The 22,682-nt window shown below is 42.5% G+C and overlaps 1 protein-coding gene across 1 annotated transcript; it reads left to right on the top strand.

The window, feature by feature from the left end:
- The first annotated feature begins 459 nt into the window (after nucleotides 1–459).
- si:dkey-246g23.4 (uncharacterized protein LOC559426 homolog) lies at nucleotides 460–16,293 on the top strand. Its single transcript, XM_021569630.2, has 5 exons — nucleotides 460–552; nucleotides 2,571–2,843; nucleotides 6,795–6,938; nucleotides 7,891–8,760; nucleotides 14,899–16,293. The coding sequence occupies exons 2-5, from the start codon at nucleotides 2,606–2,608 to the stop codon at nucleotides 15,039–15,041; spliced, it is 1,395 nt and encodes a 464-aa protein (XP_021425305.2). The 5' UTR covers nucleotides 460–552; nucleotides 2,571–2,605; the 3' UTR covers nucleotides 15,042–16,293.
- The last annotated feature ends 6,389 nt before the right edge of the window (nucleotides 16,294–22,682 follow it).

Below are 22,682 nucleotides of genomic sequence, written 5' to 3'. Positions count from 1 at the left end.
TAGTATGCAAAAGTTATGAAAACACAAGAAAACACTGTACCCATAAAAATACAACAAAATGACTGAACAGGAGTGCAAAATGAGACCAATCAATGTCCTTGAGACAGTTTACTGACATATTGCATTGCACTTTGGTACTGTGGCAGTCTACACGTGGCCTAGCTAGCAACCATGAACCTGTGATCATAACATGTCTCTCTGCCAAGTTTGTATGAACCTGAGGATGGCAATATCATTTGCCCATACTGATATACATGTACATGTAAATAACGACCGGCATTGGACCCATTTTTACTAGTGTTAGGCAGCAGAGTGAGAGGCTGGTTAAAAAGTAATGGTCACATTGGCCTGATAACCCCCCCCCCCCCCCCCCCGCCCCATCTTTAACCTTTGTATCCTAGCGGAGAATTAATGTGGTGTCTGTGCTAGTGAGTGTCAGTGTGATCTTTCTACCTACAGATCGGGACTGACTGAGCCAACCACTCATCAGACCACTATGACAGCTAAACCATCCATGCAGTAGCTCTCATACTGTACTTCTGGTAACGGCAGGTCAGTGACTTGGTCAGTGGCAACTATTTCAGATGGCAATAATAATGCTGTGTTGAAGGCTGCACTTCACACATCTGTTGTACTCTGGTGTAGATTACTTAAAGGTCGTGAACAGTGAAACCGTGATGTATGACAGGACTGGATGTTGCAATTTCAATTTGTTTGAGTTCTTTGTGTATCAGCAAATTTGCTTGAGGCGATCTTACTGCAGCATCGAGCACACATTGCTTGACGTAGGCAATTCAAAGAACTGTCAGTAAAAGTTGAGCTCCCCGCCCATTCAGACTATTTGCTCCTCTCCCACTCTTTTCAGACTTCCTGATAGTTTGACATGAGAGAAAAAGTACATAAAAATATTATGGGTGATGTTTTGGTCACTCAAAGGCTAATTTACGTGGGAATCAGCTTTAACAACAAGACTGATAATGCCACAAAATGGACATTGTAACGTGTGATAATGATTCATTCAAGTCTTGCTATTGTGAGGCAATAAGTGATGAAACTAAGGTCAAGTTACATGTGTAATAGCACTGAGATCATTGTCTGAGACCACCGTACCTTCTCCGCTATGCAATCAGGTTTCCGAGCTGGTCATGGGTGCACCTCAGCCACGCTCAAGGTCCTAAATGATATCATAACCTCCATCGAAAGGTTAGACAATACTGTGCAGCCATCTTCAACAGCCTGGCCAGGCTTTCGACTCTGTCAATCACCGCATTCTTATCGGCAGACTCAACAGCCTTGGTTTCTCAAATGATTCTCGCCTGGTTCACAAACTTCTTCTCAGATAGAGTTCAGTGTGTCAAATCGGAGGGCCTGTTGTCCGGACCTCTGGCAGTCTCTATGGGGGTGCCACAGGGTTCAAATCTCGGGCCAACTCTTTTATCTGTATACATCAATGATGTCGCTCTTGCTGCTGGTGATTCTCTAATCCACCTCTACGCAGATGACACCATTCTGTATACATCTGGCCCTTTTTTGAATATTGTGTTAACAAACCTCCAGACGAGGTTCAATGCCACACAACACTCCTTCCGTGGCCTCCAACTGCTCTTAAATGCAAGTCAAATCAAATGCATGCTCTTTAACCAATCAATGCCTGCACCTGCCTGCTCGACTAGCATCACTACTCTGGAAGGTTCTGATTTAGAATATGTTGACAACTACAAATACCTAGGTGTCTGGTTACACTGTAAACTCTCCTTCCAGACTCACATTAAGCATCTCCAATCCAAAATTAAATCTAGAATATATCCTATTTCGCAACAAAGCCTCCTTCACTCATGCTGCCAAACATACCCTCGTAAAACTGATTATCCTACCGATCCTTGACTTCGGCGATGTCATTTACAAAATAACACTCTACTCAGCAAATTGGATGCAGTCTATCACAGTGCCATCCGTTTTGTTACCAAAGCCCCATATAGTACCCACCACTGCGACCTGTATGCTCTCGTTGGCTGGCCCTGGCATCATATTCATTGCGAAACCCACTGGCTCCAGGTCATCTATAAATCTTTGCTAGGTAAAACTTCGCCTTATCTCAGCTCCCTGGTCAGGATAGCAGCACCCACCCGTAGCACTCGCTCCAGCAGGTATATATCATTGGTAATCCCCAAAGCCAACTCCTCCTTTGGCCGCCTTTCCTTCCAGTTCTCTGATGCCAATGACTGGAACGAATTGCAAAAATCACTGAAGTTGGAGACATACAGTATCTTATTCGATATTATGTTCTATTTATTGCCTTACCTCCCTAATCTTACTACATTTGCACACACTGTATATAGACTTTTCTATTGTTTTTTGACTGTACATTTGTTTATCCCATTTGTAACTCTGTGTTGTTTGTGTCGCACTGCTTTACTTTATCTTGGCCAGGTTGCAGTTGTAAATGATAAATTGTTCTCAACTGGCTTACCTGGTTAAATAAAGGTGAAATCACAACACCTGTTTAAACGGGATGGGCAGATATAAGAACAAATTGATATTATCATATCTATTACTGTATCTTACCATAGATGCTTGAGAAGAGCCTGTCAGCCTAAGGTTGGAGATGGACTCCCCAGTGAAGAGTGGGACTGTGCAGTACCGACAGCAGTTTACGGTGGGCCCCCCTGATGGAGGCTACGGATGGTTCATCCTGCTGGCCTGCTTCCTGGTGTTTGGGCTGACCTTTGGAGTGATCAAGGCCTTCGGAGTGTTCTACATGGAGATCCACGGCTACTTTGAGGCCACAGCAACAGGAACCTCCTGGATTACATCCATTGCTGTGGCAACCATACACTGTGGAGGTGAGAACCTTGATCGAAGGCAATTAAAACATGATTTTCCTTTAATTGTCCTTAACTTGTCCAATGAAATCGGACTTTCTTTAAAGTGAAATCTGAGTGAGTTAAACTAGTATTATTCAAGGCAAACATGGATCTAAATATAGGCTCCAACCCTTCTGGACATTTCTTTGACTATTACTACTATACTAATTTCTACCACATGTTTATGTCAGTTTATGTTTATGACATCATAACCGTCATCGATAAAAGACAGTACTGTGCAGCCGTCTTCATCGACCTGGCCAAGGCTGTCAACTCTGTCAATCATTGTATTCTTATCAGCAGACTCAAAAGCCTTGGTTTGTCTAATGACTGGCTCGCGTGGTTCACTAACTACTTGTTAGATAGAGTTCAGTGTGTCAAATCAGAGGGCCTGTTGTCCGGACCTCTGGCAGTCTTTATGGGGGTGCCACAGGGTTCAATTCTTGGGCATATTCTTTACATAATACATATTCTTTACATAATTCTTTACATATTCATTGCCAAACCCACTGGCTCCAGGTCATCTATAAGTCTTTGCTTGGTAAAGCTCCACCTTATCTCAGCTCACTGGTCACCATAGCAACACCCACCCATAGCACGCGCTCCAGCAGGTATATTTCACTGGTCATCCCTAAAGCCAACACCTCCTTTGGCTGCCTTTCCTTCTAATTCTCTGCTGCCAATGACTGGAACGAATTGCAAAAACCACTGAAGTTGGAGACATAACTCCCTCACTAACTTCAAGCGTCAGCTGTCAGAGCAGCTTACTGATCGCTGCAACTGTACACAGCCCACCTGTAAATAGCCCATCCAACCAACTACCTACCTCATCCCCATATTTGTTTTTGTTTTTCTGCTCTTTTGTACACCAGTAGTTCTACTTGCACATCCTCATCTGCACATATATCCCTGCAGTGTTTAATTGCTAAATTGTAATTACTTTGCCACAATTGGCCTATTTATTGCCTTACCTCCTTCCTACATTTGCACATACTGTATACGGATTTTTCTATTGAGTTATTGACTGTACGTCTGTTTAGCCCATTTGTAACTCTGTGTTGTTTTTGTTGCACTGCTTTGCTTTATCTTGGCCAAGTCGCAGTTGTAATGAGATCTTCTCAACTGGCCTACCTGGTTAAATAAAGGTTAAATAAATATGTAAACATTTCATGTCAGTCTTCTGCGATATTAGCCACCAGGTGTCAGTATAGAGTTGTAAGCAGCTGACAGCTTTAGCCAGGGTGATGTAGGGACACCTACAGTACCAGTCAAAAGTTTGGACACACCTACTCATTCAAGGGTTTTTCTTTATTTTTACTGTTTTCTACATTGTATAATAATAGTGTAGACATCACAACTGAAATAACACGTATGCAATCATGTAGTAACCAAAGAAGTGTTAAACAAATCAAAATATATTTTATATTTGAGATTCTTCAAATAGCCACCCATTGCATTGATGACAGCATTGCACTCTCTTGGCATTCTCTCAACCAGCTTCCCCTGGAATGTTTTTCCAACAGTCTTGAAGGAGTTCCCACATATGCTGAGCACTTGTTGGCTGCTTTTCCTTCACTCTGTCGTCCGACTCATCCCAAACCATCTCAATTTGGTTGAGGTTGGGGGATTGTGGTGGCCAGGTCATCTGATGCAGCACTCCATCACTCTCCTTTTTGGTTAAAAAGCCCAATGTAGAAAATAGTAAAAATAAAGAAAAACCCTTGAATGAGTAGGTGTTCTAAAACTTTTGACCGGTAGTGTAAATATAACTAGGAATAAAGTGACAGATAATTAACAGTACTAGCAGCGTATATAACGAGTCAAAAAAGTTATTGCAAAAAGCGTCAGTGCAGATAGTCAGGGTAGCTATTTGATTAACTATTTAGCAGTCTTATGTATGTTCAGGGTCCTGTTTGATTCCAGACTTCGGTACAGTTTGCCAAACAGTAACAGAGAGAACGGTCTATGACTTGGGTGGCTGGAGTCGTTGACCATTTTTAGGGACTTCCTCTGACACCGCATGGTATAAAAGTCCTGAATGCCAGGGAGCTTGGACCCCGTGATGTATTGGGCCATCTGCATTACCCTCTATAGCACCTTGCGGTAGGATACCAAGCTGTTGCCATACCATGTGGTGATGCAGCCAGTCAAGATGCTCTCAATGGTGCAGCTGTAGAACTTTTTGAGGATCTGAGGGCCCATGCCAAACATTTTCCTCATCCTGAGTGGGAAGAGGAGTTGTCATGCCCTCTTCACAATTGTGTTGGTGTGTTTGAACCACGATAGATCCTTAGTGATGTGGAAATTGAAGCTCTCAACCCGCTCCATTGCACCCCTGTTGATGTGAATGGGGGCATGCTCAGCCCTCCATTTCCTGTGCCCACAATCAACTCCTTTGTTTTGCTGACGTTGAGGGAGAGGTTGTTGTCCTGGCACCACACTGCCAGGTCTCTGACCTCCTTCCTATAGGCTGTCTCATCGTCGTCGGTGATCAGGCCTACCACCGTAGTGTCGTCGGGCAAACTTAATAATGGTGTTGGAGTCGTGCTTGGACACACAGTTGTGGGGTAACAGTCAGTACAGGAGGGGATTAAGAATGCACCCTTAAGAGGTCCCCGTATTGAGGGTCAGCGTGGCGGATAAGTTGCTGCCTACCCTCACCACCTGGGGTTATCCTGTCAGGAAGTCCATGATCCAGTTGCAGAGGGAGGTTTTCAGTCCCAGGGTCCTTAGCTTAGTAATGAGCTTGGAAGGCACTATGGTGTTGAATGTTGAGCTGGATAAGGACATTTTCAACAGACCCAACAATCTGTGTTAATCAAACTAGTTCGTTTTGAAATAGAGTACAAAATGGTTTGTTCTTTTTTAACGTTACTTTGAAATGCCGGCATGATGCTCTGACTAAGTTATGATCAGAAACAGAGTAAAAATGAAATTGTCTAGACGTAGGAATATGTCAGTGAGGTTAAAATCCCTGACCAGGTTGCTAAATGCCACCGACACGGGTGTGAAAGCCATTTGAGATTGGTGGCCAAAGTTAATAAAATGGCATTCATATCCGCACGTATGATCAGAGAAAAACCTGTAATATTTGACATCAACACGGTTAGATTTTTTTTAAAATAAACAATTACAAAATTAAAAGTAGGCTCATACTGGGTTGGAGCACATACTGATGTGAAAGTCATTTTCCTACCTAAGATTGCAGTTTTGTTACATGATATATGATTTTCTACCGTCAGCGCTACCATATTTTCCCAGAACAGTCCATGTTAAACTACGTCTCATGACAACAAGGGAGCCACGAGTTTTGGGATCTACAGAGGATGACACTGCAACATAATGCCTTTTTGCAAAACTTTGGGCATCAGATTATTTTAGGTGCGACTCTTGAATAAATATAACATAAACGTTATGTCTACAAAAGGAATCTAAGCAGGCCACTCGTTTATTTTGGCCATTCATCCCATTAACATTCCATCTTGCTAGCTGTAGTGTTGTTAAGTGATATATTAGAAAGTAATCTTGTGCATGAAATTTTAAGAAAAAGCAAAAATAAATTGCCTAGTCGCCAGACCCCCACTCTAGAAGAACAATGTTTTGCTGAAGCTCACCACTCTCATTTCTGACCTGAGTTTTTGGAGTGTGTAATTGATGCCACCTCAGTCAAAGAGTAAAAACCACAAGAAAACAAATCTATAAGAGAAATGGAGTGTACATGAAGAGCACGAAGATGTGTTGATGAGAAACGGATAAATGAATCAAACTAGTTGCAATCAGATGAGAGCACAGACTAACAGGATTACAATAGAATATGGAAATGTAATCAGCACTGTAAACTTCACATCAGTTGAGAACTCTTGGCTGCATACGTCTTTCACAAAGTGTTGATGCTGAGTCTGTCTGTCTGTCCTGTGTTTCCTTGTCTAGCCCCCATGGCGTCTGCTCTGAGTGCTCGCTACAGCCACCGGGCCGTGGTGATGATAGGGGGTCTACTGAGCTGTGTGGGGATGGTGGCTGGGGCTTACGCACAGAACCTGGTTCAACTTTACATCACTGTTGGGCTCCTAACCGGTAAGTACAAACACACATAGATCAGGTATGCAAATTATTTAGGACCCAAAAAGTGATAAAACATTTTTTCCCTTTTTTTTTTTTTTTTTGTTGTTGTGAATAACAAGTAGATAATACGCATTTAATTAATCTCAAAACTCCTTACTTTCTAAACCGCAATAGATAGAGAAAATAGAGTCCTAGGGCAGGGGGAGTTGGGCTCTTTGGTCTGCGCTTAAGGTTTATCATGACATGTAATGTTAATCTCAGTCTCCCCAGACAGGAATACATAGAACATGGTAATTAACATTATTTATAATTTTCTTGCCAAATTCCATTTTCTCAGATTCGTTATTCCAGGTCTGGGATTTTTCCCAATTTTTTTCTGTTTTTCACTCTCAACAACACACTTTTTAAAGATGGAAAAATAACCACATTTGATATTATAAGGCCACAAGAATGTTTACACTAAATCAGGAGACTACTTTTGAGGTCTGGGGAAAATCATATTTTTTGGGGGGGTAAAGGTGAAGATGACCTTTAATTCAACTGTGCACCAGCTAGAGACCATTGAGTTTGGAGCTAGCGGTTCTTGTAGCGGTGTTTCATGTGATGGGAAGAGTTTGCAAAACAAATGCCCACCCGATGATACAAATACTCATGATATCATTCTGCTAGGTAGGCCTAGTCAACATTTCATTGAGAAGGTTTTCGGGGAAAGCATTTTTAGAAATGACTGTTTAGGCATGCTAACTGGCTACACAACATCACACAGGCGCATTGAAACAGACATTACTTCTTCAGAAAGTTTAAGGAAATACGAATCATTGATGCATTCTGTTCATGATTTATGAGAATTGACTGCAATTTAACTATGTTTCTAATAAGTTCAACCCCCCAATCCCAATCTTTCCTTAAATTAATTATTTCTCCAGTCCCACACACAGTGCTGTGGTCTTTACTTGCCCTGTAGGTTTTGGTTATGCCCTGACCTGGACCCCTACAGTGACCATGGTAGGCTGGTATTTTGAGAAGAGGAGGCCCATGGCCAACGCCTTGGCCAGCGCAGGAGAGTGCATCATCACCTTCCTGTTTACTCCACTGTTCCAGCTGCTGGTGGACCACTACTCCTGGAGGGGGGCCATGTTGGTGCTGGGGGGCCTGCAGCTCAACCTGTGTGTTTGTGGGATGTTACTGCGTCCCCTGAACACCCCCACTAAGCTGCCTCCCAAGGAGGTCAGAGAGGAGGAAGGAGACTTGACGTTGGATGCCTTGCCCCAGACTAAATCCAGCTCGGAGGGGACAGTGGAACGGACAGGCAAGGCCCAAGCCCAGAAGGCCAGAAAGGCTGAGCTATGGAGCAAAGTCCTGCGCTATGTGGACTACACACTCATCACCAACCCCCGCTTCATGGTCTACTCCATGTTCGGGGTGTTTGCTGCTTTGGGCTTTTTTGCTCCGGCCCTCTTCCTTGTGCCCTATGCCCGGAGCCAGGGAGTGGATGAGTATCAGGCGACTGCCCTCATGTCCATCTCAGCAGTTCTGGACCTGACGGGCCGGGTGTTCTTCGGCTGGGTGGCCAACCTGCATCTAGTGGAGATGGTGCAGCAGCTGACTGCCACTGTGATCTTGCTGGGTATAGTCCTGCTGCTGTGTCCCCTCGCCTCCTCCTTCCTTGAACTGGCTGCCTTCAGTTCAGCCTATGGCCTGGTGTACGGGGCCACCGTCTCCATCCACATCACCGTGCTGGCTGAGGTGGTTGGCGTGCAGCGGCTGGGGAGTGCCCTCGGCTTCTTCATGCTCATCCGCAGCAGCGGTGGCCTCCTGGGGCCGCCCATCGCAGGTGAGCTCATCTGTCATTAGCTCAAGGGTATTCTCTATGACCTTGTCTCTGGTTGTGCAATTCCAAAAGGCATTTGCTTATAGAAAATGTAATCTTAAGTTATGAACCGTGTGATTACTGTAACCATGTTCTGGTTTTAATTGAACATAACTTCATGTAGCTAACCATTGAGGGATTTGAGCTCTTCCTTCGAATGGTCATCCTCCAGTAGATGATGGCTTTTACTAACATTCATATACAGAGATCCTATATTCAGAGACGGTGCACAAATATACAGTGGGGAGAACAAGTATTTGATACACTGCCGATTTTGCAGGTTTTCCTACTTACAAAGCATGTAGAGGTCTGTAATTTGTATCATAGGTACACTTCAACTGTGAGAGACAGAATCTAAAACAAAAATCCAGAAAATCACATTGTATGATTTTTAAGTAATTAATTAGCATTTTATTGCATGACATAAGTATTTGCTACATCAGAAAAGTAGAACTTAATATTTGGTACAGAAACCTTTCTTTGCAATTACAGAGATTATACGTTTCCTGTAGTTCTTGACCAGGTTTGCACACACTGCAGTAGGGATTTTGGTCCACTCCTCCATACAGACCTTCTCCAGATCCTTCAGGTTTTGGGGCTGTCGCTGGGCAATACGGACTTTCAGCTCCCTCCAAAGATTTTCTTTTGAGTTCAGGTCTGGAGACTGGCTAGGCCACTCCAGGACCTTGAGATGCTGTTGCCCTGGCTGTGTGTTTTGGGTCGTTGTCATGCTGGAAGACCCAGCCACAACCCCTCTTCAATGTTCTTACTGAGGGAAGAAGGTTGTTGGCCAAGATCTCGCGATACATGGCCCCATCCATCCTCCCCTCACCATGGTGCAGTCATCCTGTCCCCTTTGCAGAAAAGCATCCCCAAATAATTATGTTTCCACCTCCATGCTTCACGGTTGGGATGGTGTTCTTGGGGTTGTACTCATCCTTCTTCTTCCTCCAAACACGGCGAGTGGAGTTTAGACCAAAAAGCTATATTTTTGTCTCATCAGACCACATGACCTCCCTCCCATTCCTCCTCTGGATCTTCCAGATGGTCATTGGCAAACTTCAGACAGGCCTGGACATGCGCTGGCTTGAGCAGGGGGACCTTGCGTGGGCTGCAGGATTTTAATCCTTGATGGCGTAGTGTGTAACTAATGTTTTTTTTAGACTGTGGTCCCAGCTCTCTTCAGGTCATTGACTAGGTCCTGCCGTGTAGATCTGGGCTGATCCCTCACCTTCCTCATGATCATTGATGCCCCACGAGGTGAGATCTTGCATGGAGCCCCAGACCGAGGGTGATTGACCGTCATCTTGAACTTCTTCCATTTTCTAATAATTGTGCCAACAGTTGTTGCCTTCTCACCAAGCTGCTTGCCTATTGTCCTGTAGCCCATCCCAGCCTTGTGCATGTCTACAATTTTATCCCTTATGTCCTTACACAGCTCTCTGGTCTTGGCCATTGTGGAAAGGTTGGAGTCTGTTTGATTGAGTGTGTGGACAAGTGTCTTTTATACAGGTAACGAGTTCAAACAGGTGCAGATAATACAGGTAAGGAGTGGAGAACGGGAGGGATTCTTAAAGATAAACTAACAGGTCTGTGAGAGCCGGACTTCTTACTGTTTGGTAGGTGATCAAATACTTATGTCATGCAATAAAATGCTAATTAATTACTTTAAAATCATACAATGTGATTTTCTGGATTTTTTTTAGATTCCGTCTCTCACAGTTGAAGTGTACCTATGATAAAAATTACAGACCTCTACATGCTTTGTAAGTAGGAAAACCTGCAAAATCAGCAGTGTGTCAAATACTTGTTCTCCCCACTGTATATCATTGTGCTTTACAGTTAATTTCATGGGCCATTGACCCCATAATAAATGTATTTCTCTGGGATGGGTTTCCTCTCCATTGACTTCCTCTTCTAGCACACACACTCCACTCCAGCTCTTTGTCTGAATGTAAAATAATGTTTCACAGATCATGATTCTTCAAAGACCTTGTGAACAACTGCATGCACAGCATTGGGTAAAAATATAAATAGCAAAGGTACTCTTAAACGTTAACTCTGTTGGATCACAAACCAAAAACACACAATACAACATAGTGGAAGAATACCAACAGTATAATAGACGTGCCCCACTGCCTTCAGAAAGGCTCTGATAACCATAGCATTTGGGGTTGATTACTAAGGTGGTTATATTTTGCCCCTCTGGTCTAAACAATAGCAGTAAATATAGGCTACCAAATCAGGTCTTGGCTTAGCACCACACAGTTCGGGGCATGCCAGAAAGTGTTTTGCCTCAGAGCACCTTCAACACTACATCAGGTGGAAAAACCTCTTATGTCAAACTCTGGCCCGGTCACCAAAGAAAAAACATGACTTTAATTGTGGCTATAGCTATTCCAGGAGACAATTAACTGAGTTTATCATTTTCCTGTCAGTAATAGAGAAGAGACGTGAGTTGTTGAAGTTGGAGAGGCTGGATTTCAGGAGGAAGGAATGTAGTTCTCACTGTATCATAACGATCCGTGTAATTGCTTTGTAAATTAATGTAGGCCTGATCCAGTTTGTAAGGGGGAACCATATTGTTTCTCGGACAGATTTCAGTTCCACCCAGTTGCCGGAAGTCCTTTCTCTCTCTCTTTCTCCATTACTCCTTCCTCTGATTAAACACTACTGCTGAGAGAGAGGGGGGGGGGGGGGGGGGGGGGCTTAGCAGAGAGACTACAGCCCAGGGATCATTATCAACACAATTAAAGCTCTGGATTAGCACAGTATCAAAATATCAGATCACCAAATTCTGTTTCAAGTTCATTTACAAGGCTATTAAGATACAGAAAATGTAGCTAAATCAAAGTGTTATGTTGATTATCCCTTCTCTTATGTTCCGGGGAAATTTGACCTGGAACAGAGTTTGAAATCACTAAAATACTATTTTAAGTCATTTTTCCACCAAATCAAACCACATTTTATTTGTCACATACACATGGTTTGCAGATGTTAATGCGAGTGTAGCGAAATGCTTGTGCTTCTACTCCCTCTGCTGTTTCCTGAAGTCCACGATCATCTCCTTTGTTTTGTTGATGTTGAGTGTGAGGTTATTTACCTGACACCAAACTCCGAGGGCCCTCACCTCCTCCCTGTAGGCCGCCTCGTCGTTGTTGGTAATCAAGCCTACCACTGTAGTGTTGTCTGCAAACTTGATGATTGAGTTGGAGGCTTGCATGGCCATGCAGTCATGGGTGAACAGGGAGTACAGGAGAGGGCTGAGAACGCACCGTTGTGGGGCCCCAATTTTGAGGATCAGCGGGGTGGAGATGTTGTATCCTACCCTCACCACCTGGGGGCGGCCCGTCAGGAAGTCCAGGACCCAGTTGCACAGGGCGGGGTCGAGACCCTGGGTCTCGAGCTTAATGACGAGTTTGGAGGGTACTATGGTGTTAAATGCTGAGCTGGAGTCGATGAACAGCATTCTTACATTTTTTTAATTTTTTATTATTTCACCTTTATTTAACCAGGTAGGCAATTGCGACCTGGCCAAGATAAAGTAAAGCAGTTCGACACATTCAACAACACAGAGTTACACATGGAGTAACACAAACATACAGTCAATAATACAGTAGAAAAATAAGTCTATGTACAGTGTGAGCAAATGAGGTGAGATAAGGGAGGTAAAGGCAAAAAAAGGCCATGGTGGCGAAGTACAGTGCCTTGCGAAAGTATTCGGCCCCCTTGAACTTTGCGACCTTTCGCCACATTTCAGGCTTCAAACATAAAGATATAAAACTGTATTTTTTTGTGAAGAATCAACAACAATCATGAAGTGGAACGACATTTCTTGGATATTTCAAACTTTTTTAACAAATCAAAAACTGAAAAATTGGGCGTGCAAAATTATTCAGCCCCCTTAAGTTAATACTTTGTAGCACCACCTTTTGCTGCGATTACAGCTGTAAGTCGCTTGGGGTATGTCTCTATCAGTTTTGCACATCGAGAGACTGACATTTTTTCCCATTCCTCCTTGCAAAACAGCTCGAGCTCAGTGAGGTTGGATGGAGAGCATTTGTGAACAGCAGTTTTCAGTTCTTTCCACAGATTCTCGATTGGATTCAGGTCTGGACTTTGACTTGGCCATTCTAACACCTGGATATGTTTATTATTGAACCATTCCATTGTAGATTTTGCTTTATGTTTTGGATCATTGTCTTGTTGGAAGACAAATCTCCGTCCCAGTCTCAGGTCTTTTGCAGACTCCATCAGGTTTTCTTCCAGAATGGTCCTGTATTTGGCTCCATCCATCTTCCCATCAATTTTAACCATCTTCCCTGTCCCTGCTGAAGAAAAGCAGGCCCAAACCATGATGCTGCCACCACCATGTTTGACAGTGGGGATGGTGTGTTCAGCTGTGTTGCTTTTACGCCAAACATAGCGTTTTGCATTGTTGCCAAAAAGTTCAATTTTGGTTTCATCTGACCAGAGCACCTTCTTCCACATGTTTGGTGTGTCTCCCAGGTGGCTTGTGGCAAACTTTAAACAACACTTTTTATGGATATCTTTAAGAAATGGCTTTCTTCTTGCCACTCTTCCATAAAGGCCAGATTTGTGCAATATACGACTGATTGTTGTCCTATGGACAGAGTCTCCCACCTCAGGTGTAGCTCTCTGCAGTTCATCCAGAGTGATCATGGGCCTCTTGGCTGCATCTCTGATCAGTCTTCTCCTTGTATGAGCTGAAAGTTTAGAGGGACGGCCAGGTCTTGGTAGATTTGCAGTGGTCTGATACTCCTTCCATTTCAATATTATCGCTTGCACAGTGCTCCTTGGGATGTTTAAAGCTTGGGAAATCTTTTTGTATCCAAATCCGGCTTTAAACTTCTTCACAACAGTATCTCGGACCTGCCTGGTGTGTTCCTTGTTCTTCATGATGCTCTCTGCGCTTTTAACGGACCTCTGAGACTATCACAGTGCAGGTGCATTTATACGGAGACTTGATTACACACAGGTGGATTGTATTTATCATCATTAGTCATTTAGGTCAACATTGGATCATGCAGAGATCCTCACTGAACTTCTGGAGAGAGTTTGCTGCACTGAAAGTAAAGGGGCTGAATAATTTTGCACGCCCAATTTTTCAGTTTTTGATTTGTTAAAAAAGTTTGAAATATTCAATAAATGTCGTTCCACTTCATGATTGTGTCCCACTTGTTGTTGATTCTTCACAAAAAAATACAGTTTTATATCTTTATGTTTGAAGCCTGAAATGTGGCAAAAGGTCGCAAAGTTCAAGGGGGCCGAATACTTTCGCAAGGCACTGTATATATATAGGGGCCAGATATATATATATATACAGTATGTATATTTCTCTATGATGCTCAGAGGTTGAGCAACACAGATTTGAATTTGACCCACAAGTTTACCTTAGTGTACATAACATTTGAGCAGTGTGTCCTAGAAACAAGCTTCTTTCTGAGCAGGAATGTTGCAACCATGCTGATCACATGTTTGTTTGATTTCCCTATGATGCTCAGAAGCTCAGCAACACTGATCTGAATCCAATTTTAAGTCAATTTGACCTTGACCTTTGTGCTAGAGACTAACGGTCTTATGTGCAGTAAAGATATATCCATGATGATCATAAGTATGTTTCCCCCTGATATTCAAAGGCCGAGGGACAGAAATTACATAGATGTCATAAAATTTTATAATTTGATTAATTTATGACTTTGGCACAGTAATCAAACATGTAGGAAAAATAATTGAACAGCTGGTCTATCAACTCAGGGAAAAAAAGCATATGAAAAAGGACATTCTAAGCTACCGGAAAATACATTTTAGGAGATTAAAATCATACATTTATGAGCTTGATGTACTTACTGTACGGGTCAAATTGACCCGGAACATGAACGGTGTAGGCCGAATCGAACATAAAGGAAGGGTTAAAAGCAAGAAATGCGTTGGCCTGTGGTGTTCTTAAACAGCTTAGTGTATGGCAATAGAAAGCAATCCTTAGTGAGGGGAACACATTCCTTATATCCCATAATTACGGAAGATGACAATACATGCATGGACATGGTAATAATTGAGTCCCATCTTTCATTCACCCAGGATTCCTTATAGACAAGATGAGTGACTATGGGACAGGCTTCCTCATGGCAGGCGTGGCCCTCCTCATCTCTGCCCTCTTTCTGCTCCTGCTGCACCAGATGAATCGCAGGGCTCAGGGGTCAGCCAGGACGGGACATGTATGATCCGCCTATGGACAGGCAGAAGGGGGAGGAGCTGTGGAAGTGGACGGTATAGCACAGCAAAAAGGACTGTACAGACTGGGAGTACGAGGATGGAGAACAGACAAGGACCTCCACAGAATAGTGACAATCACATTCCTTCTTCTGAAGATTTATCATCTAAACTGTTTCTGCAGAAACTAGTGCCTTATTCACTCACACAACACTGGCAGACACCTCTTTTCTTCACAGAGTTTAAATGAGCTAATAAGGAAAACTCTACCAGATGGCCTCAAGTATCACAACAACTATGCAGTGATTCACTTTTGACTCATTACAAAACATAAAATGTGATAATGACCAAAAATGTGCAATCCTCCACAACAATGCTTTGTAGGACATGTGTAGTGCTTCTGATATGACTCATTCAAATAGCTGGGACAAGTTTGATAACACTTACTCCCTCTAGTGGAGCTTAGAGGTATTTTAAAGTAGAGTCTATGGCTAAACTCAGTGGGGATCATGTCTGAATATATTTATTGCTGGAGCTGGCACTAAGTCAAATTAGTTAGATAATGAGTTTAGCTGTTGTAAATAGTTTAGTGGATCAGTAGTAATAGGGGGAATAACCTTTGCAGTAGTAAATGGTAAAATCTACAGCTGAACAAACATGCACATACACATTAACTCATTGTCATCCTCCCAACATGAGACATTTAAGGGGAAATTAGATTGTGTACTGTGAAACATTGCTCACAAAGGCAACAAATTGAGTGCTTTCCATTTACTCTGCTCTACAATGTTTTTTGCAAAATATACATCCAAGATAAGTAAACTCCACAAAACTGCAATAACACAGGCACTCTGATAAAAATCTTACCGCTGGACTAATACAAATACGCCTAAATAAAGTAGTCACCTTCCATAAACCTGGAATAATAAACTAGAAACGGAGGTTTAGCTAAAGCCAGCTGTTCCATAAACACTTGCTTGGGAATCTCCCACCACATGCAAACAAACACACACATGCACGCACGTACAAAGGCATACCGTCACATACACATGCACGCACACACACACACCAGGACCCTTTGGGTGCGTGAAATGGCCGACTGCCAAGTGATAGAGCCCACCTATTATCTTTTACAGAAGACTACCAGATCAAATAAACAAATTACCACAGCATTTCCATCCCATGGAACTAAAACTCCTATTCTCTGTTGTAAGTGTCTGTTTCATCTTTTGATCACTTTCCAGTATAAACTATCTAAACCCACATCTCCCTTTCTTGTTTGAGCATATTGTATGCATTGTAAAAATACATGTTGATACTGTATCAGGCAAACATTCTTCAAGGTCCCACATGTGAAAACTGTTCTGAACATCATATTTCCTCATTCAACTACACAAGCCCTCAGTGCTGTTCTGGAAGAAATGGTACAGTAGGCTCATACGGCAAATTAAGATAACTGTGGGAATCCGCTTGAATGCATACAGCCGCTGAAAGGTATAGCGTGACACATATGCTTAAGTTATGATGAAGGGATGGTAAAAAGTAGGACAAATAAAGGCCTCCTGCCTTGTCATTACAGGGAGAGAGGAGAGAATGATACCTTGGGAAAGTGGGACATGGGACCTCAGGTGACCTCAGTCTTCAACTCTTATAAAGCAGGAAGACCGAGTCCTTTGGAGTCCTGAAGAACTCAATAGGATCTCCGATCCATCTCCCCTCCCATTCCCCCAAGTCCCTACCACATCCCCAACCCTAATCAACCCCCCTTCACTTTGACCTCACTGTTGGACTCCAGGGAAGAATGTCGCTATAGTAACTACAAGTTTAAATGTTTGCTTTGACCATGCTTTCAGGGGTCACATTGTGGAATTTCGGGCAGCTACCTGAGTTCAAAGGGCCCCCGGCTGTAGCTGTAGGGTGAGGGTAGAGAGGGACAGCTGGAGGCAGAGAGAGAGAGAGAGGGGGGGGAGAAGTAAGAACCAGACAGAGAAGTTGGTAAGGAGATGAAAGGGAAATGATGGAGTGGAAAAAGGTGCACAGAAAGGGAGGAAGGTTAATAAGGTGGAGGGTGAAAATGGTAGGTAGAGGCCTAGGTTAAAGGGGGGAAAGGATACTCCTCCAGCCCAGTGTGGATGGCTCCCTCTCTCCCTGGGGGTGGAAGAGCGGCACTGATTGGGGGAGGTCATGGGGAAATGTTCCTAATGAGTTGTGATTGGGCCAGCTGCAGGGGGTTAGGATAACGAGCTACAAGCACAAAGACCCTCCCAGATGAGCAGTTTAAAACCAGTTATAGTGTCGTTCATTTCGTCTTTCTTCTAAACAAAGTTGTAAAAATTCTAAAATGCTAAAGTTCAAAATCCTAGACTCAAAGTGAATAAAGACTGAAAACTAAACAATCTTGAAAGCCAAGATGAAAAAATATTATTTTCCTATTTTGTTGCATTACAACCTGTAATTTAAATTGATTTTCATTTGGATTTCATGTAATGGACATACACAAAATAGTCCAAATTGTTGAAGTGATATGAAAAAAAGAACTTGTTTAAAAAAAGTAAAAAATGAAAAGTTCAATTACCTCTAGAAGTCACATAATTAGTTAAATAAAGCCCACGTGTGCAATCTAAGTGCCACATGGTGTCAGTATATATACACATGTTCTGAAAGAGTCCCAGAGTCTGCAACACCACTAAGCAAAGGGCACCACCAAGCAAGCGGCACCATGACGACCAAGGAGCTCTCCAAACAAGTCAGGGACAAAGTTGTGGAGAAGTACAGATTAGATTTGGGTTATAAAAAAAATATCAGTACATCTCACGGAGCACCATTAAATGCATTATTAAAAAATAGAAAGAATATGGCACCACAACAAACCTGCCAAGAGAGGGCCGCCCACCAAAACCCAGGCAAGGAGGGCATTGATCAGAGAGGCAACAAAGAGACCAAATATAACCCTGAAGGAGCTGCAAAGCTCCACAGCAGAGATTGGAGTATCTGTCCATAGGACAACTTTAAGCTGTACACTCCACAGAGCTGGGATTTATGGAAGAGTGGCCAGAAAAAGCCATTGCTTAAAGAAAAAAATAAGCAAACACATTTGGTGTTCGCAAAAAAGCATGTGGGAGACTCCCCAAACATATGGAAGAAGGTACTCTGGTCAGATAAGACTAAAATTGAGCTTTTTGGCCATCAAGGAAAATGTATGTCTGACACAAACCCCAAACCTCTCATCCCCCCGAGAACACCATCCCCACAGTGAAGCATGGTGGTGGCAGCATCATGCTGTGGGGATGTTTTTCATTGGCAGGGACTGGGAAACTGGTCAGAATTGAAGGAATGATGGATGGTGCTAAATACAGGGAAATTCTTTGAGAGATTTGAGACTGGGACGGAGGTTCACCTTCCAGCAGGACAATGACCCTGAAGCATACTGCTAAAGCAACACTTGAGTGGTTTAAGGGGAACATTTAAATGTCTTGGAATGGCTTAGTCAAAGCCCAGACCTCAATCCAATTGAGAATCTGTGGTATGACTTAAAGATTGCTGTACACCAGCGGAACCCATCCAACTTGAAGGCGCTGAAGCAGTTTTGCCTTGAAGGATGGACAAAAATCCCAGTGTCTAGATGTGCCAAGCTTAGATGTGTCAAATCAAATTATACAAACCCCCCAAAAAATATATTTTAATTCCAGCTTGTAAGGCAACAAAATAGGAAAAATGCTAAGGGGGGTGAATACTTTCGCAAGCCACTGCATTTTCTAGTTGTCCCAGCAATGAGGTACATTAAAATTAAAAACAGATTTACTTAGTTTGGTGGAGACCCGAGGAACCTCGAGTTGATGTGAACAGGTTTCCTTATTTTACTTTTTTATACTTTATCAATGAATTTAGGTAAGTTGGAAGCTTATGTAGTAGAGCATAGAGCTTTGTAAACAAAACAGGAGTAATGAAGTGGACTAATGAGAACCAGCCAACCTTTTGATACAGGATGCAGTGGTGAGTATTAAAAGTGTCTCCTGTGATTGCAGTGAGACAGGAGCCCAACAGCTGTTTAGCCTCTGAGCACCACACCTTAGCAGTGTCCGAAATCTGTCTTGCCTGCTACTTACTTAAATGCCGAGTGCAGTCAAAAACATTATTTTCCTATGTTATATATATATTTCCAGATTATGAGGTTGGAATAATACTGTGAAACTGTGAAATTGATGATCATGACCTTTTTGTGTAAGAGCTGTTTGAAAAGGCCGCCTGAAAGTACAGTCTGTTGTGGTGCTAAATGAGTTAATAGACCAATAAGAAAGAGTTCCAAACCTCTCTGCTGATAACAGTTTGTTTTCCCCTCCCCACTCCAAGACAGTCCTAGCAAAATTCTTGAAGCTATTTTTTTTTTATTTTTACCATTTTAATTGAAAAACATTCAAAGTAAGGTACTTAATTGTCACTCAGAACTGATTTGATATTGAGATAAAAGCGGCTGCACCTTTAAACTGCTTGCTGTGTACTAATTATACTACACACTATTAGAATGTACTGTTTAGTACAAACCTATGCAGTAAGCAACAATTATCAACATACATACTGAGAAGGCGTCATCGATTGCACAATCACGCTTGTTCCCTGCCATTCATTCATTCATTCTGATCATCAGCTGTTGTCGAACACACATGGGTGTGAAAAGAAGATTCCCTTCCTCAATAGTATGCTGCAATTTCTACTGGATGAAAAGCTGAAATTAGTATGACATCCGATTTTAGAAATGTCATGTTCTATAAAACTTTATTTTTTTGCATACTCAAACTGCCTTCTATTTAGGATGCAACATGGATATTCAGACACGGCCCTTGTCTGTCTCCACCTGTCCCCATCCCCTCCTATCTCACTGATCTGCACCGTCCTTCTCATCCAGTACCAGCCCAGCCTGGTCTTGTAGACTAGACGTAACATAGTAAACATAAATCCTGGAGACTCAAATTAATATGATATGTTACATTTGGTATGGTTACATAAGACAGATGGTTACTTAAGTCAAAAACAAAGCAGGGTGGGTGGTTGGTCGGGGTGGATGGGTTGGTGTATAACACAAACTTATAGCAACCCAAAGGTTGTGAGGTTGGATCTCATCACGGACAACTTTCATCTTTCAACTACTTACTACTTTTTAGCTACTTAGCATGTTAGCTAACCATTCCCCTAACCCTTTTAGCTAACCCTTCCCCTAACCTTAACCCTTTTAGCTAACTCTAACCTTAACCCTTTAACCTAACTCCTAAACTTAACCCAACCTTAACCCCTAACCCTAACCCTAGCCAGAATTCATAACATATCATATGTTTAGCGAATTTGTAACATATTGCACATTTTGCAAATTTGTAACATATTGTACATTTTGAAAATTTGTAACATATAATACAAATTGTAATTCGTAACATATCATACAAAACGGTTGACAGACATCCACAGATGTATACTTAACATACTAAATGGAGTGTCTCAGATTTACATACAGAATAATACGAAATCCTCTGAAGCCAGGCTGGCTAGCCTCAAAACAGATGTATTGCTCGGCCTCATCAGTGTTTTGGTGTTTCCAAGCTCTCCGTCCACCCCCCCCCCCCCCCCCCCCCCCCAAACACACACACACACACACACATAATAACCATAGCATAAGCACATAATAGAGCACTCTCACCATGCATACTGCAATCAAGGCATTTGTAGGGAGAAGAGAGAGAGGGGAGATAGAGATTTGTGCACACATTTTTGTTTTCATTACCAACTACGGAACATTTCCCATAGATTTATTTACTGTGAGCGTTGTAAAGCAGAAAGAATGGTGCCGGGCCTCTTGGTTCCTGTATAATCGATAATAAAATTACATATAACACACACATTATTACACCATACAGACTTACAATCTCTCTCTCAAAAACACAAGCACAAATAACGTGACATTTCTCACAAATACACACTCAAAAGAGCTTGTAAATCTGTTCTCCTTAGTCTGCTTAGAGATTTACATCTCAGCACTGACATGCATATTAATTACACTTCCAGAATTTAATTCATGCCTGGAGAACTTCTAAATGTCAAAAACTAAAACAGAAGAATGCACGACTTTCATTGCTCCTGATTTAAAAGGTATTAGAAACAATAATGTTGGAGTAAAGACCTCCAACACCTGGCTTCTTGACCTGAGGGATCGTCTGAGACCAGCCACCCGGTCAGCTGATGAAACTGTGGGTTTGCATAACCAAAGAATTTCTGCATAAACTGTCAGAAACTGTCTCAGGGAATCTGCTTGCTCGTCGTACTCACCAGGGTCTTGACTCGTAACCGATTTCAGTTACGATGCTCTGGAATGTTCACCTTCGATGGCCACTGGCACACTGGAGAAGTGTACTCTTCACGAATGAATCGCGATTTCAACTGTAACAGGCAGATGGCAGACTGCTGGTGTTGTGTGGGCGAGCAGTTTGCTGATGTCAACGTTGTGAACAGTGCCCCATGGTGTGCCCCATGGTGGCAGTCGGGTTATGGGATGGGATGGCATAAGCTATGAACAACAAAAATTTTATCGATGGCCATTTTAATGCACAGACATACCGTGATGAGATCATGAGGCCCATTGTCGTGCCATTAATCCGCCTCCATCACCTCATGTTTCAGCATGATAATGCACACCCCTATGTCACAAGGATCTGTACACAATTCCTTCCCAGAAGCTAAAAATGTCCCAGTTCTTCCATGGCCTGCATTCTCACCAGATATGTCACCCATTGAGCATGTTTGGGATGCTCTGGATTGACATGTACGACCGTGTGTTCTAGTTCCCGCTCATATCCAGCAACTTTGCACAGCCATTGAAGAGGAATGGGACAACATTCCACAGGCCACAAACAACAGCCAAATCAACTCTATGGAAAGGATATGTGATGCGCTGCATGAGGCAAATGGTGGTCACAGATACTGACTGGCTAAGGTATCTGTGACCAACAGATGCATATCTATATTCTCAGTCATGAAATCCATAGATTAGGGCCTAATGCATTTATTTCAATTGACTGTTTTCCTTATGAATTGTAACTCAGTAGAATCTTTGAAATTGTAGCATGTTGCGTTTATATTTTTTTCCGTGTAGTTTTGCAGAAATGATTTGCCTTCTATAAGTTGAAAAAATGTGAGTCTCTTGTCATTCTGTTACCAACCCCCCCCCCCCCCCCCCCCCCCCCATATCTTTAAGATATATTTATGAAACTTCACAGAAGTAACAAGTAAAGGTAGACCTACCAATTAGTTGTCGTGTTTTTCATGATAGCAATTTTGTTTTTGAATTATTAACTGATTAAAACATGTCACTCTGTAACCAAATCGGTAACTGAGTGACAGAAAAATCAGTAACAGAATGATTGCAATTGAATTGGCCACAATGGGAAATCATAGTGGTCACAAACCACAGTCGCAGTAGAGAACAACACAGTACAGTGCAGTACAGTAGAGCACAATAGAGAGCCGTACAGTATAATAAAGTAAAGAAAAGTAGAGTATAGTTCTGTACAGTAGACCTGAATAGAGTTCAGTATAGTACAGTAGAGCACACATGAGTAGGGTACAGTAATGTATTATGCTCTAAGGTACTGTACTGTGAGGTCCAAACT

The sequence above is a fragment of the Oncorhynchus mykiss genome, chromosome 2, assembly GCF_013265735.2.
Source record: "Oncorhynchus mykiss isolate Arlee chromosome 2, USDA_OmykA_1.1, whole genome shotgun sequence".
Classification (NCBI taxonomy): domain Eukaryota; kingdom Metazoa; phylum Chordata; class Actinopteri; order Salmoniformes; family Salmonidae; genus Oncorhynchus; species Oncorhynchus mykiss.
This window is presented reverse-complemented; position numbering and strand designations above follow the sequence as displayed.